The sequence below is a fragment of the Nyctereutes procyonoides genome, unplaced genomic scaffold, assembly GCF_905146905.1.
Source record: "Nyctereutes procyonoides isolate TBG_1078 unplaced genomic scaffold, NYPRO_anot_genome, whole genome shotgun sequence".
Classification (NCBI taxonomy): domain Eukaryota; kingdom Metazoa; phylum Chordata; class Mammalia; order Carnivora; family Canidae; genus Nyctereutes; species Nyctereutes procyonoides.
Window position 1 is genome coordinate 4,297,682 of NW_026575131.1, and position 20,473 is coordinate 4,318,154.

Below are 20,473 nucleotides of genomic sequence, written 5' to 3' on the forward strand. Positions count from 1 at the left end.
TGAGCAACAATGACCATAACATTGCGTCTGCCGTAGGGTACTAAGTAGGTTTTAGACACACTGAAAGCTACAGGAGCATAGAATCCTGTGGCTTGTGGCAACTCTGAAGAGTTATCTAACCTAGTCGTTCTCAGTGCTCAGACACCCTGACCAGCCCTGGCAGGTCACTGCCCGCTCTAGTCCTCAGAGAAGACATGCAGCTTTCTTCTGGAAGAAGGCCTCACCTCTCAGTGAGGCCATTGCTCTGCAACTTGGATCTAGCTGATCCTGGTCTCCCAGGAAACTCAAACGGGCCATTTGCACCATGTAACTCTTCCGAGTCCACTGTCCCTAATACTTGTCTCAGCAGTTCTCTATAGATTCTGATTTCTCAGTGGGCAATTCCACTGTGGAATTCACATCCTGTTCACCAAGTTCTCCTGACCTTCCCCTGGCAGCTCTTCCAATACCCCCAGAAAATTAGAAAGCACTGGCCAGGTGAGGTGGCAGGGGGCAGGAGCATGAACAGCCTCCACTGCCAATAATTTCATTAGTCAATTTTGACACCATCTGCATGATCCCCACTCACCCTGTCACTTCTAAGTAAAATGGACCAGGAACACTCCTGGAGCAGATTCTCAATGCAGAATGAACTGCCCCACCACGAGGAATGCTGAAGAAACCCAAGCTTCACCTGTCCTCACAAAGTGGGACTAATTCGTTGGTGAATCCGGGCAAACGCCGAGCTCCACTGAACACGACTGTCATGCACACGGAGCATGGGTCGGGGTGGGGGTGGGGGGTGGTGTCCCAGACACAAAGTACTGCTGTAGCAGCCTGCTTTCCAGGATACCTTCCCCAATCCCTTTCTTCCCAGATGACTCTTCTAGATCCAGGAAGGGATGTCTGTGCGTGTGCTTCTGTGAGTGTGCACGCAGGGGTGGGGTGGGGATACAGATGACCATTGCATTAATGACTTTTTCTTTCTTCCACTCAGTGCAATTTATGTGACTGCATAAAGTATTTAAAGTTCCAAATTTACAACTAGGAAACAACCTAAAAGTATACTGTATATAGCTTCGAAGCCAGATAGACATGGGTTCAAATACCAGGGCAGTTAATCTCTCAGCTCCTTCATTTTTAACTGGCAAATTAAGACAACAGTCATCCCAGGTCTATAGTGCTGTGATAATTACATAAGATCACACAGAAAGATGCCCTCACACAGGGCCAGGCATATACAAGGTGTGCCAAGATGGGCCTTCAAGGCCATGGCAGCCGAGGCCTTACCTCTGAATCTTCCTTCTTCTCCCTCTCCACCAACAGGCTCTGGTATGGTCTCAAGGTCTCAGCCCACCACTTGGCATCAACCCGGCACTTGCGGGTCGCAGTCATCCAGGCTGGGTCGTACCTCTGGGTGACATCCCGGACCGAGCCATCACCGTCGATGCCCACCACGTAGGTCATGGGCTTGGTAGCATACTTGTAACAGGCCAGAGCCTGGCCCACCACACCATGCACACAGTCCACACACACCCACTTTTCCTCCTGCTCACAGAACACCTCTAGCCACTGGTCTACACCAGCTGCTTTCCTTCTTTCTGCCCCCTCACCATCACTGGAGATTTTCTTGCCTTGCTTACTCTTCCTGCTTGAAGAGCTTGTGGATGCTGCTGGAAATCCAGGATGCTTAGAGGGTCTTCCACTTTGGGTCCTGGAGTCAGTCCTGGACCCTGCCTTTGTCCTCTGAGGGCCTGGGGCTCTCCTCTGCCTGGGAAGGACAGGCTCAGAATCCTCATCAGATGAATGATGTGCTTCCCCACTGGAAAGCTCGAAGTCAGAGCCACTGCTGCCCTTGTCACTTGCGCTCTCTTCTTTATAAGACACCCTGGAGGCCACCTGCCGCTCCCGGCCATACCGACGTCTCTGGGTTTCCTCCTCTTGTCCTCCTGCCTTGCGCTCTTCTTCCCCACTAGAGGAGGGCTCTCTCCGTCTCTTCCCAACTGCAGCTGCCTTGCCCTTCTTCCCTTTGGCACTTGTACTGCCAAGGCCTTTAGAAGATGTGTCCTCTTGTCTGGTTCCTTTGCTGGTCTTAGGTTTGGTTTGGCCTTCTGCAACTGGGCTGGAAGTTTCCAAGGAGCTGCCAGGATCCTCTGCAGATCTCTCCGTGGTAGCTTTCTTTCCCTTAAACAATAGGAAATTTATCATGATATGATAGAAAGCCTATAATCTGCCAGGGCTAAGTCACTGGCTACAGAACCAGCAACCACCGATGTCCCCAGCTCAGAGAGGGTCAGCTGTCAATCCTTTAGAAATATAAGAATGTATTCACAAAAATCTATAGCATCTTAGATAAGTCATAGTGTAACACTTTCCACTCTAGAGATTGGCCCAGGGAAAAGAGCACCAGAAACAGACAAGCCTGGGTTTCAACTCCAGTTCTGCTTCTCATTCATTAGATGGTTTCAGTCAATTATACATTTAATTTACATTTTCTTAAATATTTATTACGTACATATAAACCTCTGAGTCTTAGTTTCCTCAGCAATAATACCCACCTTGCACACAATGTGTCTTATGAACAAATATCGATACACTTAGTAAACTTGCTTCATGAACAGAATGAAATCCACTTCTGGACCACTAAGTTTCAGAGTGCTAAGCCTCCTGCTTAGATGATGGCAGAACCCAGAGTCCTTCACCCACTACTACTCCACATGGCCAAGGAGGAGGAGGATGTGGCCATTCTGCTGTCATACAGCACTAACCCATGGGGGACCCGGGACCTCTCTCCAGACCAGGTTTAGGCTGCTGGAGGCCCAAAGGTGTCCTGTCTTCCCAACACAGGGTTGAGCATGACAGGCTCCCAGGGGCCCACACTCCATGAATATCAGCCCTTAAAAATAGTTTAATGACCAATTTTTTTTTGTTGGAAGTCTGATAATTTCTCCCTCCCCACCAAGCCAACCGCTGTCCAGGAGAACCCCACCTTTGCTGTAGGTAGCTTCAGAGGAAGTGGCTGCAAAGACAGCACCAGTCGGGTCGGGAGCTGGAGGGCCCGCAGGATCAATAAAAATATCTGCAGTGAAAAAGAATGACACATTTATCCTAAGGAAAAAAACTGAGGATTTCGCTAATTCCACGTTGTTTGTCATGGTAGTTTTTTCTAACAGGGAAAAGTTAGAAAGGACCAAACAACAGGAGCTCAGAACCCTGCACACTATTAAAAATGATGCCGAAGAGATTTATCTTTAGAGGAAAAAAAAAGAGAAAATGTTCGCTACATGGTAAAGGAAAAGAGAAGTTTGGTTTTTAGTGTGTAAGGTTAATTTTTGTTAAAAAAAAAAAAAGCATATAAACATATACGTGTATTTGGAAAAGGACCTGTTTTGGGGTTATAGGTGATCACAGGTAATTTTTTTTTTCAGCTTACCTAACTCTTGTATTCAACAGGTGTTCGTACTTGTGGTTAAAATAAAAATAAACGAAAGACCACTTTGAGAAGAAAAAGTAGAAAACATCACCACCAGATCTCCAAAGTCTATTCCGTTTACCATTTTCCCCACAAGGCTTTCTACTGGAGGCTGCAGTTCTAAAAATTCTGTTAACCTGTAAGGAGTGGAGCCTCCTCAGGGGAACAAATGTCCAAAACAGAGACAGTGATAAAGCACATGATCAAGATCTTCCCATGCAGATCTCAGAGTCTCAGGAATTACTGCAATGCCCAAACAAGAGCGCAAGAAACAAGAGGGCAGGTTTTCTGCAAAACACCGTGCTCTATCAAAAAAAAAATAATAATTAATTTTGCCTATTTCTTCTGGAATTGAAAGCAGCAGGGGATGAAAAAACATCAAAGAAGCCCAAATTGAGGGACACTCTACAAAATTCCTAAGCAGTATACTGAAAAGTGCCAAGATATGAAGGACGAAGAAAAACCCAGAAACTGCCAGACTGAAAGAGTTGAAGGAGTCATGATGGCTAAACAAAATTAGAAGTAACTCATATGTCAACAGCCAACTGATTTTTAACGATGGTGCAAAGGCCATGCAATCCCCATTGAAAAACTTGTCTCTCCAACCAGTAGTGAAGATAATGACAACAAACAGCTGGAAGCATAGTCTCCTCAACATAGGGTGCCAGGACAACAGGATATCTTCATGCAAAAAGGATAGAGTTGAATATCGACCTCATGTCATATATAAACATTCACTCAAAATGGATGAAAGACCTACAAGTAAGAACTAAAACTGTAAAACTCTTAGAAGGAAACATACGGAAGATATGCTTCATGACCTTAGATTTGGCAATGAATTCTTAGATGAGACACCAAAAGTATAAGGAATAAAAGAAAAATAGAAAAAGCAGGCTTTACCAAAAGTAAAACTTGTGTGCATCAACAGACTTTCTCCAGAAAGGGAAAAGACAACTTCTGCAATAGGAGAAAATATGTGCACATCTGACAGGGGTGTAGCATCTAAAATATAGAAAGAATTCTCACAACTAAATAACAAAAAGATAAAGAATCCAATTAAAAAATGGGGATACGGGCAGCCCAGGTGGCTTGGCAGTTTAATGCTGCCTTCAGCTCAGGGTGTGATCCCTGAGTCCCGGGATTGAGTCCCACGTTGGGCTCCGTGGGTAAAGCCTGCTTTTCCCTCTGCCTGTGTCTCTGCCTCTCTCTCTCTCTGTGTCTCTCATGAATAAATAAAATCTTTTAAAATAAAATATAATAAAAAATTAAAAATGGGGATAGGATTTGAATAGGCATTTCTCCGAAGAAGAAATGGTCAATATGCACACAAGCACGATAACCATCATGAGCCACTAGGGAAATGTAAATCAAAGCCACCATGAACTGCCACTTCATATCTATTAGGATGGCTGTTAAGAAAAAAAAAAAAAAGAAAAAAAAAAAAGGAAGATCTGGAAAAACTGGAGCCCATGTCCATTGTTGGTGGGAATGTAAAATGGTGCAGTTGCTGTGGAAAAGTCTGACAGCTCTTCAAAAAGTTACACATAAAATGACCTAGCACTCCACTCCTAGGTATATACCCAAAAGAACTGAAAACAAGTACTCAAATAAATACACATACACACATTTATGGGAGTACTCTTTACAACAGCCAACAGGTGGAAAGAACCAAAATGTCCATCAACTAATGGATGCAAAATGTGGTCTATCCCTACAACAGACCATAAAAGGGAACAAAGTGCTCACATGCTACAACATGGTTGTATCTTGAAAACACTACGATAAATGAAAGAAGCCAGACACAAAAGGTCACATATGATACTTCGTCCTCATGAAACATCCAGAATACATGAATCCACAGGGACAGAACGCAGACTGGTGGGTGCTGGGTGCTTGAGGGAGCGGAGCATGGAGTGGAATGGGAAGTAACTATTTAATGGGCACATGGTATCCTTTTAGGGTGGGTAAAATATTTTGGAAATACACACAGGAACAAAGTTTAGAGGATAACACTCAACTATCAATGCTTTTCTCTGGGTGGTAGTATTATGGCAAAATTACTGGCCATGTCAGGTCTCTTAGACTTTTCAGAAAGAGGTAAGGGTGCCAATCATCTGGGCTTTTCAGGCCCAAGAAGTCTGGTCTCTTTCCCTAAACAAATAGAAAAGCTGGGTCTCAGATAGGAGTATATATAATTACTAAGAATCTTTCAGGGATACAGCTGTATTTCTACCTCTATTTCTGGTAGACAGTACTCTCCCCACTGCCCAGCTGCCGGCCAGTGTCACTTCTCAAATTGGAAGGTAAGGATATACGCTTTCTGATGGATTTCAGCAGTCAATGTTCAAAAAAGCATTTCCCTGGGACCTCTGAACATAATTTTTGAATAGTTAATGGAAACAACTCTAGAGCACCTGACCAAAAATTAAGTGCTTAATACTCCAGGACACCAACCAGTAGAAACAGTGCAGGCTTTCCACCCACATACTGGTCCTGGACCTGACTCCAGTGCTTACCAGCAGAATGACCCTAAGAAAGTTCTTTGGCCTCTCTGAGCATCAGAACCTATTTTTTATTTTATGAGGACTGAATAAAGAAGAAGACATAAAACACTGGAATGGTATCTTGCACGTGACTGCCATGGTCATTACCTACTAAAAAATAGTGCTGCCAGGGGGAATCACTTACATGGACCAACTCTTCATCATCTCGAGCAGAGTAAATAGCAAACCTCCTTTCCAACGTAGTCTGTAGGCCATCTTGCTCGTTGGTTGAGAGGTCTGCATTAACTGTAAATGTACCAACAAACCTGGAGAGAAACCAGGTGTTCCCTCAGGGCAAAGAGGAATGCCCATTATTCTTTCACAGCCAAGAAAATCAGAAGGGAGAGTCTTGGAAGGGAATAGTGAGCCTCACCACCTCTGCTCTAATCTTCCCAAGTCTGTGTGGCTGATCCCGGCTCACCACTGAAGATCCCCGCAGACTTCACATCCCTGGGAGCCTTCCAGACCCCAGCTGCTACGTGCACCTACAGTCCCCAGCAGACCCTTTCCTAAGCACTCCTCATGCTACCCTGATAATCTGGGGTGGAGCTGTCTCCCGGCCAATCTGGGAGGTCTTCCAGGGCAGAGATAGTGCGTGACGTTTCTCTATCCGCAATGCTGTGCCCAAGGCCCGACATATAGGATCCCCTCAGGGAAGGTCTGTGAAATTGACATGCCCCCAGCCTCTGAGAGTCGTAAGTCCTACAGTAGGGCTTTGCAGGAGGGGCCAGAGGACCATACCATTTCACCAGGTTTGACAGGAAGCCGGCATCCACGTCTTGAGGTGGCACTCTGGTAAAGCGAGTTGGGACAATAGACAGGCCGATAGCAAGCAGATCTGGCTGGTTGCAGATGTTACTTCGATAGAAACCATTCGCCAGCAGGCACAACAGGTGAACCTGGGAAGAAGGGGAAGATGGTAGGCCAAGAACTAGAGGGGTTTTTGCTGCCAAACTGAGAGACATTTTATGGGCAGGAATTATTTGCTGTTCTTTCAACACATAAGGAAGTAAAAATCCCAATGTTACCCATTTCCTAAGACTTTGTCTTTCACCCTATCTTCTCCCGAGATATAACCCTCAAAGATACAACCAAATCTCAAAATTGCAGAACACAAACTTTTTCTTTCTAAGAGGACTTGTCTTTTAGATACATGCTGCAGACTTATGGATGACAGTCTACAATGTCTGAGATTTGCTCCAAAAAGATTGGGAGGAAAAGTAAGTAGGGGGAGAGAAGGGAGATGTGCAAACGCCAGTGATCGTCCAAGCTGGGGGAGGGTGCGGGTTCACCACACCACTCTCCACCCTTAGGTGCCAGAACCCAGCCTCCTCCTCTCCAGACCCCACGGCCATCCCCCCACATGAGCTCCAACCACTCTCCAACCTCCAGAGATGGTCATGTGACTCCCCCTCCAACCCATCTTCTCCACAACTTTACATCCTTTTCCCTTCAAAACAGTCTGCCTTCCTCCCTACCTATGGCCTCTCCATTTCAGTCAACAGCTCCGCTCTTCTTGCCTCATCTTGGAGTCAAATGAATTCTTCCCTTCCTCTCATCTCTACCGAGAGGTACAAGCAGCTATCTCAGGTGTTCCTCAAGGGCTCAGGGAGGCAGGTATCTCATCTCCTCATTGTCCTATGCTCATCTCACCTCCAGGTTTCTGCGGCTGCTGCAGACACCATCTCTTTCCCTGCCTGCCAGCTCTACCCACTCTGGCTGCCCACTGCAGAGGGACATCAAAGTGCCCTTCCCTCACTTAGCACAGGCCTCTACCGCACATCCCTCCAAGACACAGACACACAGCTCGTCCTGCCATGCCCTCTGAAGTGAGCGAGGGTAGCCTCCCCACCACCAATCCCTTTGGACTTTGTTGTAAATAAAGCCACCTTCCTCAGCCACTAGACCCACACTGATCCTTTTCCTGGTCCTGAGTCTTGAATTTCCTGTTTTGAAGTCTGTCTTGTTCCATATGGGAGATCAGACGCTCCCTAATGGCAGGAAATGAGCTTTATATGAGTCTCTATCCCCACAAGGCCAAGTACCCTGCAAGGTCCATAATACAGTTCAGTAACTACCCGATGAAGTCAAAGCCGTGGTCTCTTCAGTAGAGATGGGAACTGAGGTTATGAAACAGGTGGAAGGAGAGATGGAGGGAGGGCACCACACCACCCTGCCTCGACAGCGAGGACACTATCCCCTCGCCCCCTGCCCTTACCTTGTGGGTGTCCTCACGGACTTCTTTACTGAAACGTTTCATCATCCTCCGGAGATAGGTCTCAAACTCCACTTTTATCCTTTCGCTGCAAGGCATTATTGAAAAAATCGGGAGAATGAAGTGGGAGACTGACACTTCAATTACCCCAGCTTCCAATTACCTTCTTTCATGTGTAACAGCTCGGAAATCACTATCCTTGTTCTCCTGCACAAGGCTGTGCCACTGGGGCCAATCTGCAAGCTGGCTATTCTCTGCAGACTTTTCTGGTCCTTCTCACCTCAACACAGTGGCTTGGGACACTCTCTACCCATCATGCCTCACAGACATGCTTTGAAGTGCACATCCGCCAAGGAGTCTTGCCTGCCTGTCTGACCTCTCAATTCCCAATTCCCTCCTTAGCACCAGTATTTTTGGGTTAAACTGGCACACATTCACTGGTATGCGCTGTTCTGCTGTAAAATCTCTTCCATGCCTACGTCCCATGCACCTATAAGAAAACTTGATGCTTCCTGAATGACTTCTATCAACTCCTTCGTTCATGTCTAATAACATGCCCATCAAAGAGTGGTACTCTTTAGCCAATTAACCACCAGACATTGTGTTCCATGTTCCCAAGCCACCAGAAGTGGCAGTGGTCCTGGGATGGAATGGGGGCTCCCTACCATAGTGGGGCACTGCCTCAAATCGTGCAGTGTGACATAGTGCAAAAGCATGAGTGTCGAGTTGGCAGGAGAGAATTTAGATCTTGGCTCATCCACTTCCTGGCTGAGTGACTCCTGAAATGTTATTTAATTTATCTGAGCCTCCAGATCCTCATTCACACACTAAAGTTTATGTAAGATAATGGACAACTTGCAGAGCCCTCAGCACTTAACAGATACCCAATAGGTAAGAGTTTCCTCTTCCTATGTCCTCCCCTGCCAGAGAACAAACCAAGATTCTCGTTCAAGTCCAAAAAGTGAACCCAGGACACTCACTGAAGGCTCCTGACCACTTTGATACTCAGCCCTAGTCTCCTCTGTGTTTCTCAAAAGCTTTCATTAAGTAGCAGCCCTTGCTGATTATTTGTGACTGGAATCTAGAGACAAGTGCCTAATCTTACCTTCTTTCTCTTGCTTTCGCCTGCTGGGGTGTTTCAATCTCTATCTCCACTGGTTTCACAGGCAGAACGGATTTAGAGAAGGCTGCATTTTCTCCCACATCACCTGGCACAGGCTCACCAAGTTCTAGTGATAATAATAATTTTTATTTTTATTTTTTTAAAGATTTTATTTATTCAAGAGAGACACAGAGAGAGAGGCAGAGACATAGGCAGAGGGAGGATCAGGCTCCCTGCAGGGAGCCCAATGCAGAACTCAATCCCAGGACCCCAGGAACACAACTTGAGTCAAAGATGGATGCTCAACCACTGAGCCACCCAAATGCCCCAATAATAATAATTTTTAAAAATCATGGGTGCCTGTGTGGCTCAGTCAGTTAAGCATCTGTCTTTTGATATTGGTTTGGATCATGGTCTCAGGTCTTAGGATTGAGCCCCACATTGGGCTCTGTACTCAGTGGGGAGTCTGCCTGGGAGTCTCTCTCTTCCTCTCCCCTTCCCCTCCCCCCTAAAATAAATAAATAAATCTTTAAAAAAAAATAAATGAAATTTTAAAATCAGTAATAATAGGGGCACCTGGGTGACTCAGTTGGTCAAATGTCTAACTCTTGGTTTTGGCTCAGGTCATGATCTCAGGATTGTGTGATCAAGCCCCACATCAGGCTCTGTGCTCAGCATGGAGTCAGCTTGAGATTCTTTCTCCCTCTCCTTGTCCACACGCACACATGTGCACACACTCTCTCTCAAAATAAATAAAATCTTTAAAAAAAAAACAGTAATAATTATTACATTAGCTTTCATATTAAACAAAATGGAGGTTCTGATGGGATGGAGTTAGGAACAGATCCAAGGTAGAAGACCCATATTCGTACCATGCTTTGAGTACCTCAAAAATGTCACAGACTAAGCTGTTTTACATTTCTTATCTAACTTGAATAGCAACCCAGAGAAACAGCCCTTAGAGCAGGAAACTGAGGCACAGGGATATTGAACTGAGTTGAGTTAGATCCAGACCTCTGGTATCAAGGAGCTGATGCTCATGAGTGTTTTAGTAGAGACTTAGGCTTTCTCCAAGAAAAAAAAAAAAAAAAAAGCCAAATAAGAACAATTTCCTATTCTCTGTATTACTACAATAACGCGTATCATAATTTGCTTTGTATACAGGCATGACTCAGGGGCCTTCCAGCCCCAATCACAAACTTATAATAAGGAACACATCTTTTTTTAATCTCTTTACCTTCTATATCACTTGTAAAGCATAGTTAAAATAAACTGAATTCAGAGCTGGATTTGTGAACTTCATAAGCAAAGACCCTTTTAAAGAGTCTCTGGGCCCAGAAGCAGTGACACCCCATTGGCAATGAACACACCTAATGTCAAGATCTGGTTTACTACATACCAGTCCCTACTAAAATGAGCCAGGGCTTTCTGGAGAAACAAAAGCTGCTACACATCTAGAGCAAGAAGAGTATAGGGTGGACCTGTAACACCTTGTGCCAGAAAACCAGAATGTTCTCAAAAACAAATGAGACCATGTCAAATAGTAGGGTAGTTGACTTAAAGGGGCTCCCACTGGGACAACTTGAAGATCAGAAAGCATAGTGATAATAACCGATAACATGTGAATTTTTAAATATCTTTAAGTGATACTCAAAATAAATACAATTCTTAAAAGAGAGAGCTCTTCTTTACACATCAAAGTCAACTGATAAATGCATATGAGATGAGAGAATTGGAATATTCCATTCTGGAATGCTCAATGTAATAATCTCTGATTCAGTAAAGATCCATGCATAATAAAAACCATTAAGTAAAAAGTTGTTTAGAATAAATAAGATGTTCACACAGAATCAGAGTACCACCTAAGAAGGTTAATCATAGCGGGAAAACATGCCTTTATATTGTCACAATCTGGCAGTACCACATGACGTGCTCAAACTTAGCAACACTAGTAGAGCAACCTGATGTGAGGTGCCTCTTAATGGATGCAGTATGAAGTACAAAGCTGTGAAGTATTCTTGCCCCAAAAAAGTTTAGGGGCACCTGGGTGATTCAGTCGGTTAAGTGGCTATTGGCTCAGGTCATGAGGTCGTGATCCCAGGGTTCTGGGATCAAGCCCTGTTTCGGGTTCCCTGCTCATCAGGAAACCTGCTTTCCCCTCTCCAATGCTTGTGCTCTCCTGCTCCCTCTCTCAAATAAATAAATAAAATCTTTAAAAAAAAAAAAAAGTTTAACCTAAGTTCAATCAAATTTGAACTTACAGTTTGTAAGAAACCAGGGGATACTGAAACATCCTCAGATGCCTGTTTATCAGACAAAACTAGAGTATGAGACATCCTACAAAGAAAAAAGCCAAAACTTCAAAAACAGCAGTGATACAAAAAGCAAAAAAAGATGCTGGATGGGGTGCACTGTTCTAGACTATAGGAGACTAAAGAGGTGTAACACACTTTGATTAGATCCTGGATTAGAAACAAACAGCTATGAAGCATATTTTTGTAACAATTAGAGCCTTTTCATTTTTTTTTAAGTGTGAAAATATTTATCATGCAGGAGGTCTTATTCTCAGGAAATGCATGAAAAGTGCCAGGATGTCTGCCGTCTTACTTTCACACTGTGCACAATATGTATTTGGAGAAAGATACATTCACTATGGCAAATGTTAAAATTACTGAATCTAGGTGAAGAGTCAATGTGCTACATTTTAAATTGGTTTGTAGGTTTTCAAAAACCATTTCAAAATCAAAAGCTGGGATGAAGTCAAGCTAGACAGAAGGAATCAGAGATGATAACATTAGCTGCCATTTACTGTAAGTACAGGGTGCTTTAGGCAGATTACATTGCAAACCTTTCCTCCCCCACTATAATCCTGGGAGTCTACCCTGTGAACAGCTCACGGTGAGCCTTCAGTGCTTACTGTTGTGCTTACTGTTATTGTGAAATAACGGCTCTGACAGGTGGATTTTCTTGTTCACACAGCTATACAAATGCTAAGAGGGGGCTCTGAACCCAAATCTCACTACTCTTAAAACCTGTGTGCTTCCTACGAAATGATCTAACTACTGACAGCCAAAAGGGGAAGAAAATATACCCCCTTCTTTGGTAACCTGGTCATGAATTTTTCCTTGCATGGAAAGCAAGTCCCTACCACAACCTTATTTGGTGGTACTTAGTTTCAAAAGGAAACGAGATTGCAACTTAGTGACATGACTCCCAGCCGACTCAAATGGAAAAACAGGATCACATAGCTCTTGTACCTTCTACCTCTTCCCATTCGTCTTCACTCTCTTCCTCATCATCTTCACAGCTGCCTTTGTCCACAGCAGCCTCTCTCTGTGAAGGGTGTGCCTTCTTCCGAACACTGGCGAAGTCCCTGTGTAAAGATCATAGCAGGGAAGGTGAAGAAGGCTCACACGTCCTAGTGCATTCAAGCTAAGTGGAATTCTAAGGACTCCTTCTTCGACTGAGAACCTATGGCAATTATTTAAAGATAATATGTGAGCTCTGAGCCTCATTCCCTCCATCACTGGTGTGTCTCAAGGGCTCAAGACATGCTCTGATCATCAGTCTGACACTAGACGTGCCTTTAACAGAAGAAAGGCAATGAACCCAGAGCCTAGAGCTGTGTGAGGGAAAACACAGCTGTGTCTGGAAGTGTGGTACAGGAAAACTTAGAAGAAACCATAATAATATGAGTTTCAGAAGTAAAAGCTGTGGGGTGCCTGGATGGCCAGTGGTTGAGCATCTACCTTTGGCTCGGGGCATGATCCCAGGGTCCTGGGACCAAGTCCCACATCGGGCTCCCTACAGGGAGCCTGCTTCTTCCTCTGCCTGTGTCTCTGCCTCTCTGTGTCTCTCATGAATAAATAAAATCTTAAAAAAAAAAAAGTAAAAGCTATGAAATCTATGTGTATACACAAGCAGGTAGACACCACAGTGAAAAGGGAATTTGGGGCCTGGCTGGCTCAGTCGGTTAAGTGCCTGCCTTCAGCTCAGGTCATAATCCCGGGGTCCTGGGATGGAGCCCTGCATCAGACTCCTCAGCAGGGAGTCTGCTTCTCCTTCTCCCTCTGTGCTTGCTCTCTCTCAAATAAATAAAATAAAACCTTTATAAAGAAAAAAAAAAAAGTAGAAGGAATTCACATTTGCTGATGGTCACATGACTGTTTCCGCCCACCTCCATCATGTAAGTATACAGAAGCTGGTAGAAATTTAACCTTACGGTATGTAGGGATGTGTCCATACACGAGTACGTCACAAATAATACCAAAAGTACTGATACCTAGCTAGTTAAGTAGGTCACTACACAGATAAACAGCTAGCTGAATATTGGCTGAAGATGAAGTGGTTACTGATATGTAATCTATTTTTGCTATTTCATATGCAAAATGTGTTTAGAGCAGTTACTTTAAGCTTCTGTGAGGTCTGATGTGTATTCTCAGTGAGACCATCACCTAAAATTTCAGCTCAGACAAGTAAAATCCCGTCTTTAGCTCTAAAAATACACGCACTCCCCTTCAGCAGACCACTTTCAGCACCACAGAAACAAAAATTTCTCCTTAGGATAAATGTAGTGGAAATGTCCATGGCTACAGGTTTGTCTGCAAGTCGACTCTCAACGGAGAGGGAAGGGAGGGCCGCAGAGCTTTAAGTAGCAGAATCCTGGTCTATGTGTGTGGATTTCTCTGGAGAAAGAACTCAACTGGTAGGGAGAAGCAACTGGGCAGGAGGAAGCTCTGAGGTATGCATTCTCAGGAAAATAAAGGAAAAGAGATGACCTGAGTGCAAAATTTCCACGCTTCCTCATGTTCCTGCGTACTGCTGCCCCCTCCTGGGCTCCTTTCCTCTGTGAGGACTGCAGAAAAGCCAGGACTAAGATGGAAGATTGGTTTCTGAAGGCACTACTACCTCTTTGTTCTTCCTTTCTTGACCACTCCCCCACACACAACCTTCCTAGGAGATGGACGATCAAGTGTTCACTCAGCTCATATTCACTGTTCACCCTGTATTACTATGCATGTTCATTCAACCGCAAAAATCCTTGTTTCATTTCTGCCAAATAAAAGGCCCTGCCCTAGATGCCACAGGGCATACAAAAATGAACCAGGCATGGTTCCAGGCCTCAGGGACAGCTTGCAGGGTAGTAAACAGGGGACGTGGCAAGATACAAGTAAGTACAGGAACTCAGAGGAGGCAAAGGGGAAGGATCAATGAAGGCTGTCAAGTGGATGGACTGTGATCCACATCTTCAAGGTGGAAGAAAGCATTCCAAGTAGAAGGAAGAATGAGCACAACTCATCCTTGATGTGCCCCGTATGAGCATGTGGCAAGTGAGTGACCAGAAGTCTATCCTGGGGGGAGCAGAGTGAACCTGAGGAGAGCAGTCCAAAAGAAAGCTGGAACGGCCAGCCAACAGTTTATGTTTGTAGTACCTTTGTGCAGTAGAAAGAGCACTGGACCAGGAGTCAGAAGGCCTAAATCTGACCTGGTTTTTGCCACCATCTTGCTGTGTAACCACAAACAAATCACTTTCTGCAAGCTGTCACGATCATCTGAAAAGTTTGGGAGGTAAACTGTAAAACAGCTGACCTTTGAATAATGTGGGGTTGGGGCACCAACCGCTTGCACAGTCAAAATTCCACACAGAACTTTCAAATCCCCAAAACTGCTAACTACTACTAGTAACATACAGGCGATGAACACATATTTTATATACTATATGTATTATATACCGCATCCTTACAATAAAGTAAGCTAGAGAAATGGATGTGTTATTTTTAAAAATCACAAGAAAAACTATACCTACAGTGCTTACTGTATTTAACCAAAAAAAAAAAAAAATCCACATATAAGTGGACCTATGCAGTGCAAACCTGGTTATTCAAGGGGCTACTTTAATTGCTAAGAAGAATCTTACTAGTGGTCTGAGCTCCAGCTGGAAGAGTTTAAAGACCCCATCTTTAGCACAGACCACGGTGAGGAGAAAGAGCAGGTGTTAGGACTCACACTTCCCTGAGGGCAGCAATCCAGACCTGGCTGGAAGCTTGTCAGCCATCTCACCTGAACTCCTCCCCGTCGCTGAGGGCTTCATCCTTCACAACTTTGGGGTTTTCAGATTTAACAGACACCTTGGCCACTTTCATTTTGGCTGGACTGTGGGCAGGGCCCCCAGAACCACTGCAGCCTCTCTTCCGCTTTGCTCGTGAGACTTTGGAGAGAAGGCTCCTCTTTAAAGGTTTCTCATCTTCTGAGATATCTAGATGACCACACAGAACACGAGATTAAGTGACACAGGAAAGGTGGAGGCAGTGTGCTTTCACGGGCAGGTGATGAAAAGCCCCCTTCTGTCACCTCCCTCCAGATCACATCCCCCATCACCGGGTCACCGTCCCCATTTGTTCAACAACTAGCTTACAGCCTCCTCATGCCTCTAACCCAGTTTACACCCTGTGCTCACAGTAAAAACCAGCTTCTTTTATCAGTGTCGTATTCTACTCCTCCTGGGATTACACAGACTGCCACATGACTCCAATAAAATCTAGCTTCCAAATCTCAAATTTCAGCTAATAGCCGGGAAGGAAAAATACATCAATCTGCTAATTAACACCCTGCTTATTTATTACCTGCTGAGACTAGTTATTTTAGGAATAACCCATTATTAAGTGAAATATTGAGTTCATAAGCATGTCCAAGTTTTCCACAACCTTACTACTACTAATCCACGTTTCTGCCATCTTTCAAAACCAAACCTTGCTCAAGACATACTTCACGAAACCTTTCCAATCTAATCCAAAAAAGTATACTCATACACCAACCATCTCAGCAAGTTTAGGGTTGGAATAAGACAGTAGTAATTTAAAAATACCTTTATTTTCTTAGAATAATTATTATTGGTTTTTGTTAAAGGGAAATTTTTAAAGTGCACAAGCTGCTGGCTTTAGTTAAATTAGGGCATCTGAAGATATGGTCTGTTCCTTGGAAGGTTAATAAATCAATTAACTAACACAGCAGGGGAAGGTATCTTCTATTTTGCAAATATATCCATAAGAATAATCCTGAATCTAAACGCATCTTCCTTTGCCTTTGCATGACTCTGCTTCAGTTAATTTTGGAAAAACAAAAATACTTTAGATTTTAAGGTTCCAAAAGGAGCAGCAGTATTAACCTAATATGAGATTGATTCCTTTCTTTTTTTTCATTCATTCATTTTAAAGATTTTATTCACTTACTCATGAGAGACACAGAAAAAGCAGGCAGAGGGAACAGCAGGCTCCCCACAAGGACCCTGAAGCGGGACTCAATCCCAGGACCACGCCATGAGCCGAAGGCAGGCGCTCAACCACTGAGCCACCCAGGCGTCCCTGATTCCTTTCATTTATGGTTTGTCCTACTAACTATGGATAAATACTTATATTCCCTATGAATATACTTTTGCATGGAGAAACGCTCTCCCTTTTGATCTAAATAAAATAAAAATTTTAATAAATTTCTCATAATAGCGGGACATTTGTTCTAACACTAGTTAAAATCACTGATTTAGTTCAGTTTCCTTAGAATATTTTACAAAACGTATGCATCCTCATGTTTTAAACATTTTAATGGAAACACAAAAAATTTCAAAATTCTTTAGAATCTGGAGACACTTATTCCAAGGCCAGAAGCTGCCTACAGGTTTATGACTTGACAGATTGAGTAGGATGGCCTTGAAATCAGGATTTTTGGGTTACTTTTAATGCTTTTTAGCCTTCTATGAATAGATGTGAAACAAAGACATGTAACACTTCATTTCTGCTAATCTAAAAACACAGGTGGGAGTATACTTCAAAAGCACCGTGTCTTCCTCACCAAACTTATTTGGTTGGTTCAAAAGCACAACCGTGTATTTTTGTGCTTTGAAGAGAGGGTTAGAAGAGTTAAAAGGGGGATAAGAATGGAAACAAAAAAATTTCCATAGTATCATTTTCATATAGTAATTCCCCCTCATCTGTGGTTTCAGTTACCTGTGGTCAACTGGTATGTGGAAGCAGGTAATCCTCCTTCTGACAAACTCCTGAATGTCAACAGTAGCCTAAGGCTATGTCACAAAGCCTAAGTCATTCACCTCAACACTAGGCATTTTATCACCTCACATCACCATTAGAATTAGAAGGCTGAGTACAGAACAGAAACATATTTTGAGAAAGTGAACATATTCATTCATTTTACTACAGTATATTGCTTTAACTGTTCTATTTTACTATTGTCGTCATTAATCTCTCATTGTGCCTAATTTATCAATTAAACTTTATCATAGATACGTATATAGAAAAAAGGCATAGTACATGTGGGATTCAGTACTACTTGCATTTCAGACATCCACTGAGGGTGGGGGAGGTCTTGGAATGTATCGCTGAGGATGAGGAGGAGGCCACTGCAATACCCTCAAATTTTAAAAATCTGAATGCCCAACCATGGCATAATCATTATGTATACATACTGGAATATAATTCAGTCATCTTTTAAGACAAAGGAAAGTGACATATGATAAAACACTAAGCATGCAACATTGTTTTTACTGTAGGATTTCTACTTCGAAAAACAAACTAGAATGAAATAAAACATTATTTCTGGATGGTAGAAATATAGGTTACTTTTTTTAAATTATTATTATTCTTTACTTTTTTGGTTACCAGAGAATCCAGAGGCTATTTTCTAGGACTCTCCAAGATCTAGAGCCACCTAAACAGTCTCCTTATGCTCAATATGATAATTTCAGAAGGGTAGGAATTATCACTTTGGCCTGCTTGGCCTTCTACTGAGATTTTAAAATACCTGCTTAAAATGGCAAGTGGCATCTCATAGCAATTAGAATAAAATACAAACTCCTTAACTTGGTCTCCAAACTAATAGTCCTGCCTACCTTTCCCACCTCAATTCCTACCACTCTCCCCTCACTCACTGAGGCCAGCCAACCTGCCAAGCTCATTTCATTTCTCCCTAAGTCTTCAAACTCAATGATTCCTCTGCCTAGAACTCTTCCCTCAGAACCTCCTTTGAATAGCTCCTTCAGGACATTCAGTTATTCGTTCAAAAGATCACCTCCTCAAAAAGGCCTTCCTTGACCACCAATTCTGACTTAGCCACTTCTTCCCCACCCCCACGTCAGTTTTTCTACCTCTTTTACTCTTTTCATAAAACCCTCATCACCGTGTGAATTTACTTAACGTATTATTGTCTTATCCTACCAACCCCTCCCCACAGACATCATGAGAGCAGGGAACTTGACTGTCCTGTTCACTACTAGAATTTTAGCACCTAGAACAGTCCCTGGAAATAGCAGGTGCTCAGTAAATACTGGTTGAAGGAATGAATGATTCATTTCAATGAAAGCATTAACACAAAGAAGAAACATGAGGAAATTAGAGATGCCCTAACAGAAACAAGGAAATAATGTAGAAAACTGTTTTCTTTGTCCCAAAATGCTGAATGCAGCCAAGTGTCACCTTCTTTAGCATGCACAGAGGTGCTGTCAGAAACAACACTGAGACTCACTGAATCAGTGTCAACTGTAACCCAAACCACAAGCAGATTTTTCCTCCCTCCAACCACAAGAAAGATTGTAACTCTTCCTGGGAAGCTCCTTGGGAACTTACTGGTAGCTCCTGTAGCTGAGTTTGAGGGAAGCTTGAGTAAGTTTGCATCCTTACCTACACCTAGGGTGAACTGCTATTGGCTAGCCCATCTGATTACCTGACACGGACCATGGCAGGAGCAGTTATCTCACTGAAAATTCACAACCACCCTGAAAAACAGTATTATGTTTCAGAGATGATGTTAAGAGAGGCTAAATTATTTGTGCAAAATAATTTATGCAACTGCATATTAACAGCTAAGTGTTGAAGCTGCACCAACCTGGCATCCACATAAAGTGTTCAGCTACAAGGAATGGTACCCAGGCAGGCGGAATTTCCCATCAGATTACAACTATTAATTTTTGAACTGCCACATATTCAGAATACATTCCTTCTGACTGGAATAAAAGCCCCTTTAACAGCCAGTTGCTGAAATGTTACTCACTGTTAAAGTCGCAGATCAAATGTAACTCCTTCAGAGAGCACTTCCCAATCTCTCCAAACTTGATTATTCATTCCTTCAGAAGCCACAAAGCCTGCTACCTTCTTCCAAGATATTACACTCTGTCTTGGAATATTTTTTGTAAATGTCAACACTATGGCACTCCAAGCTCCTCCAAGTAATCTCTATCTCCCCTGTCATCTAACTTGTGCAGGCACTTGTGTGGTACATATCAAAAAATGTTATGTGAATGAATAAATGAATAAAGTGCAACTGTATAAAAGGAATAAAATGGAGCACCAATTGTGGGGTAAATCACCTTCTCAGTTTAGAAAGGACTTCCATCTAACTATTTACTAACGGATGATGAACTTATATAGATAATCACAGGATTACTGAATTTAGTGCCATAGGAGCCGTTGCTGGTTACCTTATCTATCCAGATTATTTTAGGAGCCCAGAAATCCCTTCTACAGCATGCATAATGCAATTACTTAAAATATTTATTCAGCACTGAATAAATGCAAGGAAGGAGAAAATATAGGACATAACAAAAAATAAAAAACATTTTCATAAACTTAAATCGTGGGAAGATAGGCCATCAAAAAAGAAGCAGATCAACAAGATCATTACATAATATGACAGAGGCTGGCTGTGAGGGCCTGTGATGTACCTGAGGGCCTGTGATGTACCTGTGATGTACCTGGCAAAGAACACCTTACATCAGGCACTCAAGGTGCTGGGAATTCTGAAGGAACAGACGAAATATGCTACCCTAGAGCCACTGAAGAAGGAAGATCAAAGGCAAAGGCTCAAGGTAACAAATAACATGGCATGTTTAGGGAACAGAAAGGAAGCCGACCAGGGAGGCATCTGGCAAAGAAAGGAGTCCTAAGAGACAACAAGAGAAGTAGCAGCAGCCAAATCATGTAAGGTCTTGCAGGCCACGGGAAGGAATCTGGATTTTAGGCCAAGAGCAATGGGAAGCAACAGGTCTGAATTAGGAACATGGCACGATCTGATTTTTTTTTTTTTTAATCACGTGTGGGGCTGGGTGGGGAAACCATTGCAGGGGGATAAAGTAGGGAGACCAGTAAAGAGGCACCTGC

At 43.3% G+C, this 20,473-nt stretch overlaps 1 protein-coding gene across 1 annotated transcript in view; it reads right to left on the reverse strand.

Annotated features, from left to right (window-relative positions):
- XPC (XPC complex subunit, DNA damage recognition and repair factor) overlaps positions 1 to 20,473 on the reverse strand; it is a 29,220-nt gene that overhangs the window by 7,850 nt on the left and 897 nt on the right. The window contains exons 2-9 of the mRNA XM_055342753.1: positions 15,372 to 15,567; positions 12,569 to 12,684; positions 9,315 to 9,438; positions 8,213 to 8,297; positions 6,736 to 6,893; positions 6,140 to 6,260; positions 2,969 to 3,058; positions 1,270 to 2,163 (exon numbers count right to left, since the gene is read on the reverse strand). Of these exons, the coding sequence (XP_055198728.1) occupies positions 1,270 to 2,163; positions 2,969 to 3,058; positions 6,140 to 6,260; positions 6,736 to 6,893; positions 8,213 to 8,297; positions 9,315 to 9,438; positions 12,569 to 12,684; positions 15,372 to 15,567 (1,784 nt within the window). The remainder of the gene's footprint in view (positions 1 to 1,269; positions 2,164 to 2,968; positions 3,059 to 6,139; positions 6,261 to 6,735; positions 6,894 to 8,212; positions 8,298 to 9,314; positions 9,439 to 12,568; positions 12,685 to 15,371; positions 15,568 to 20,473) is intronic.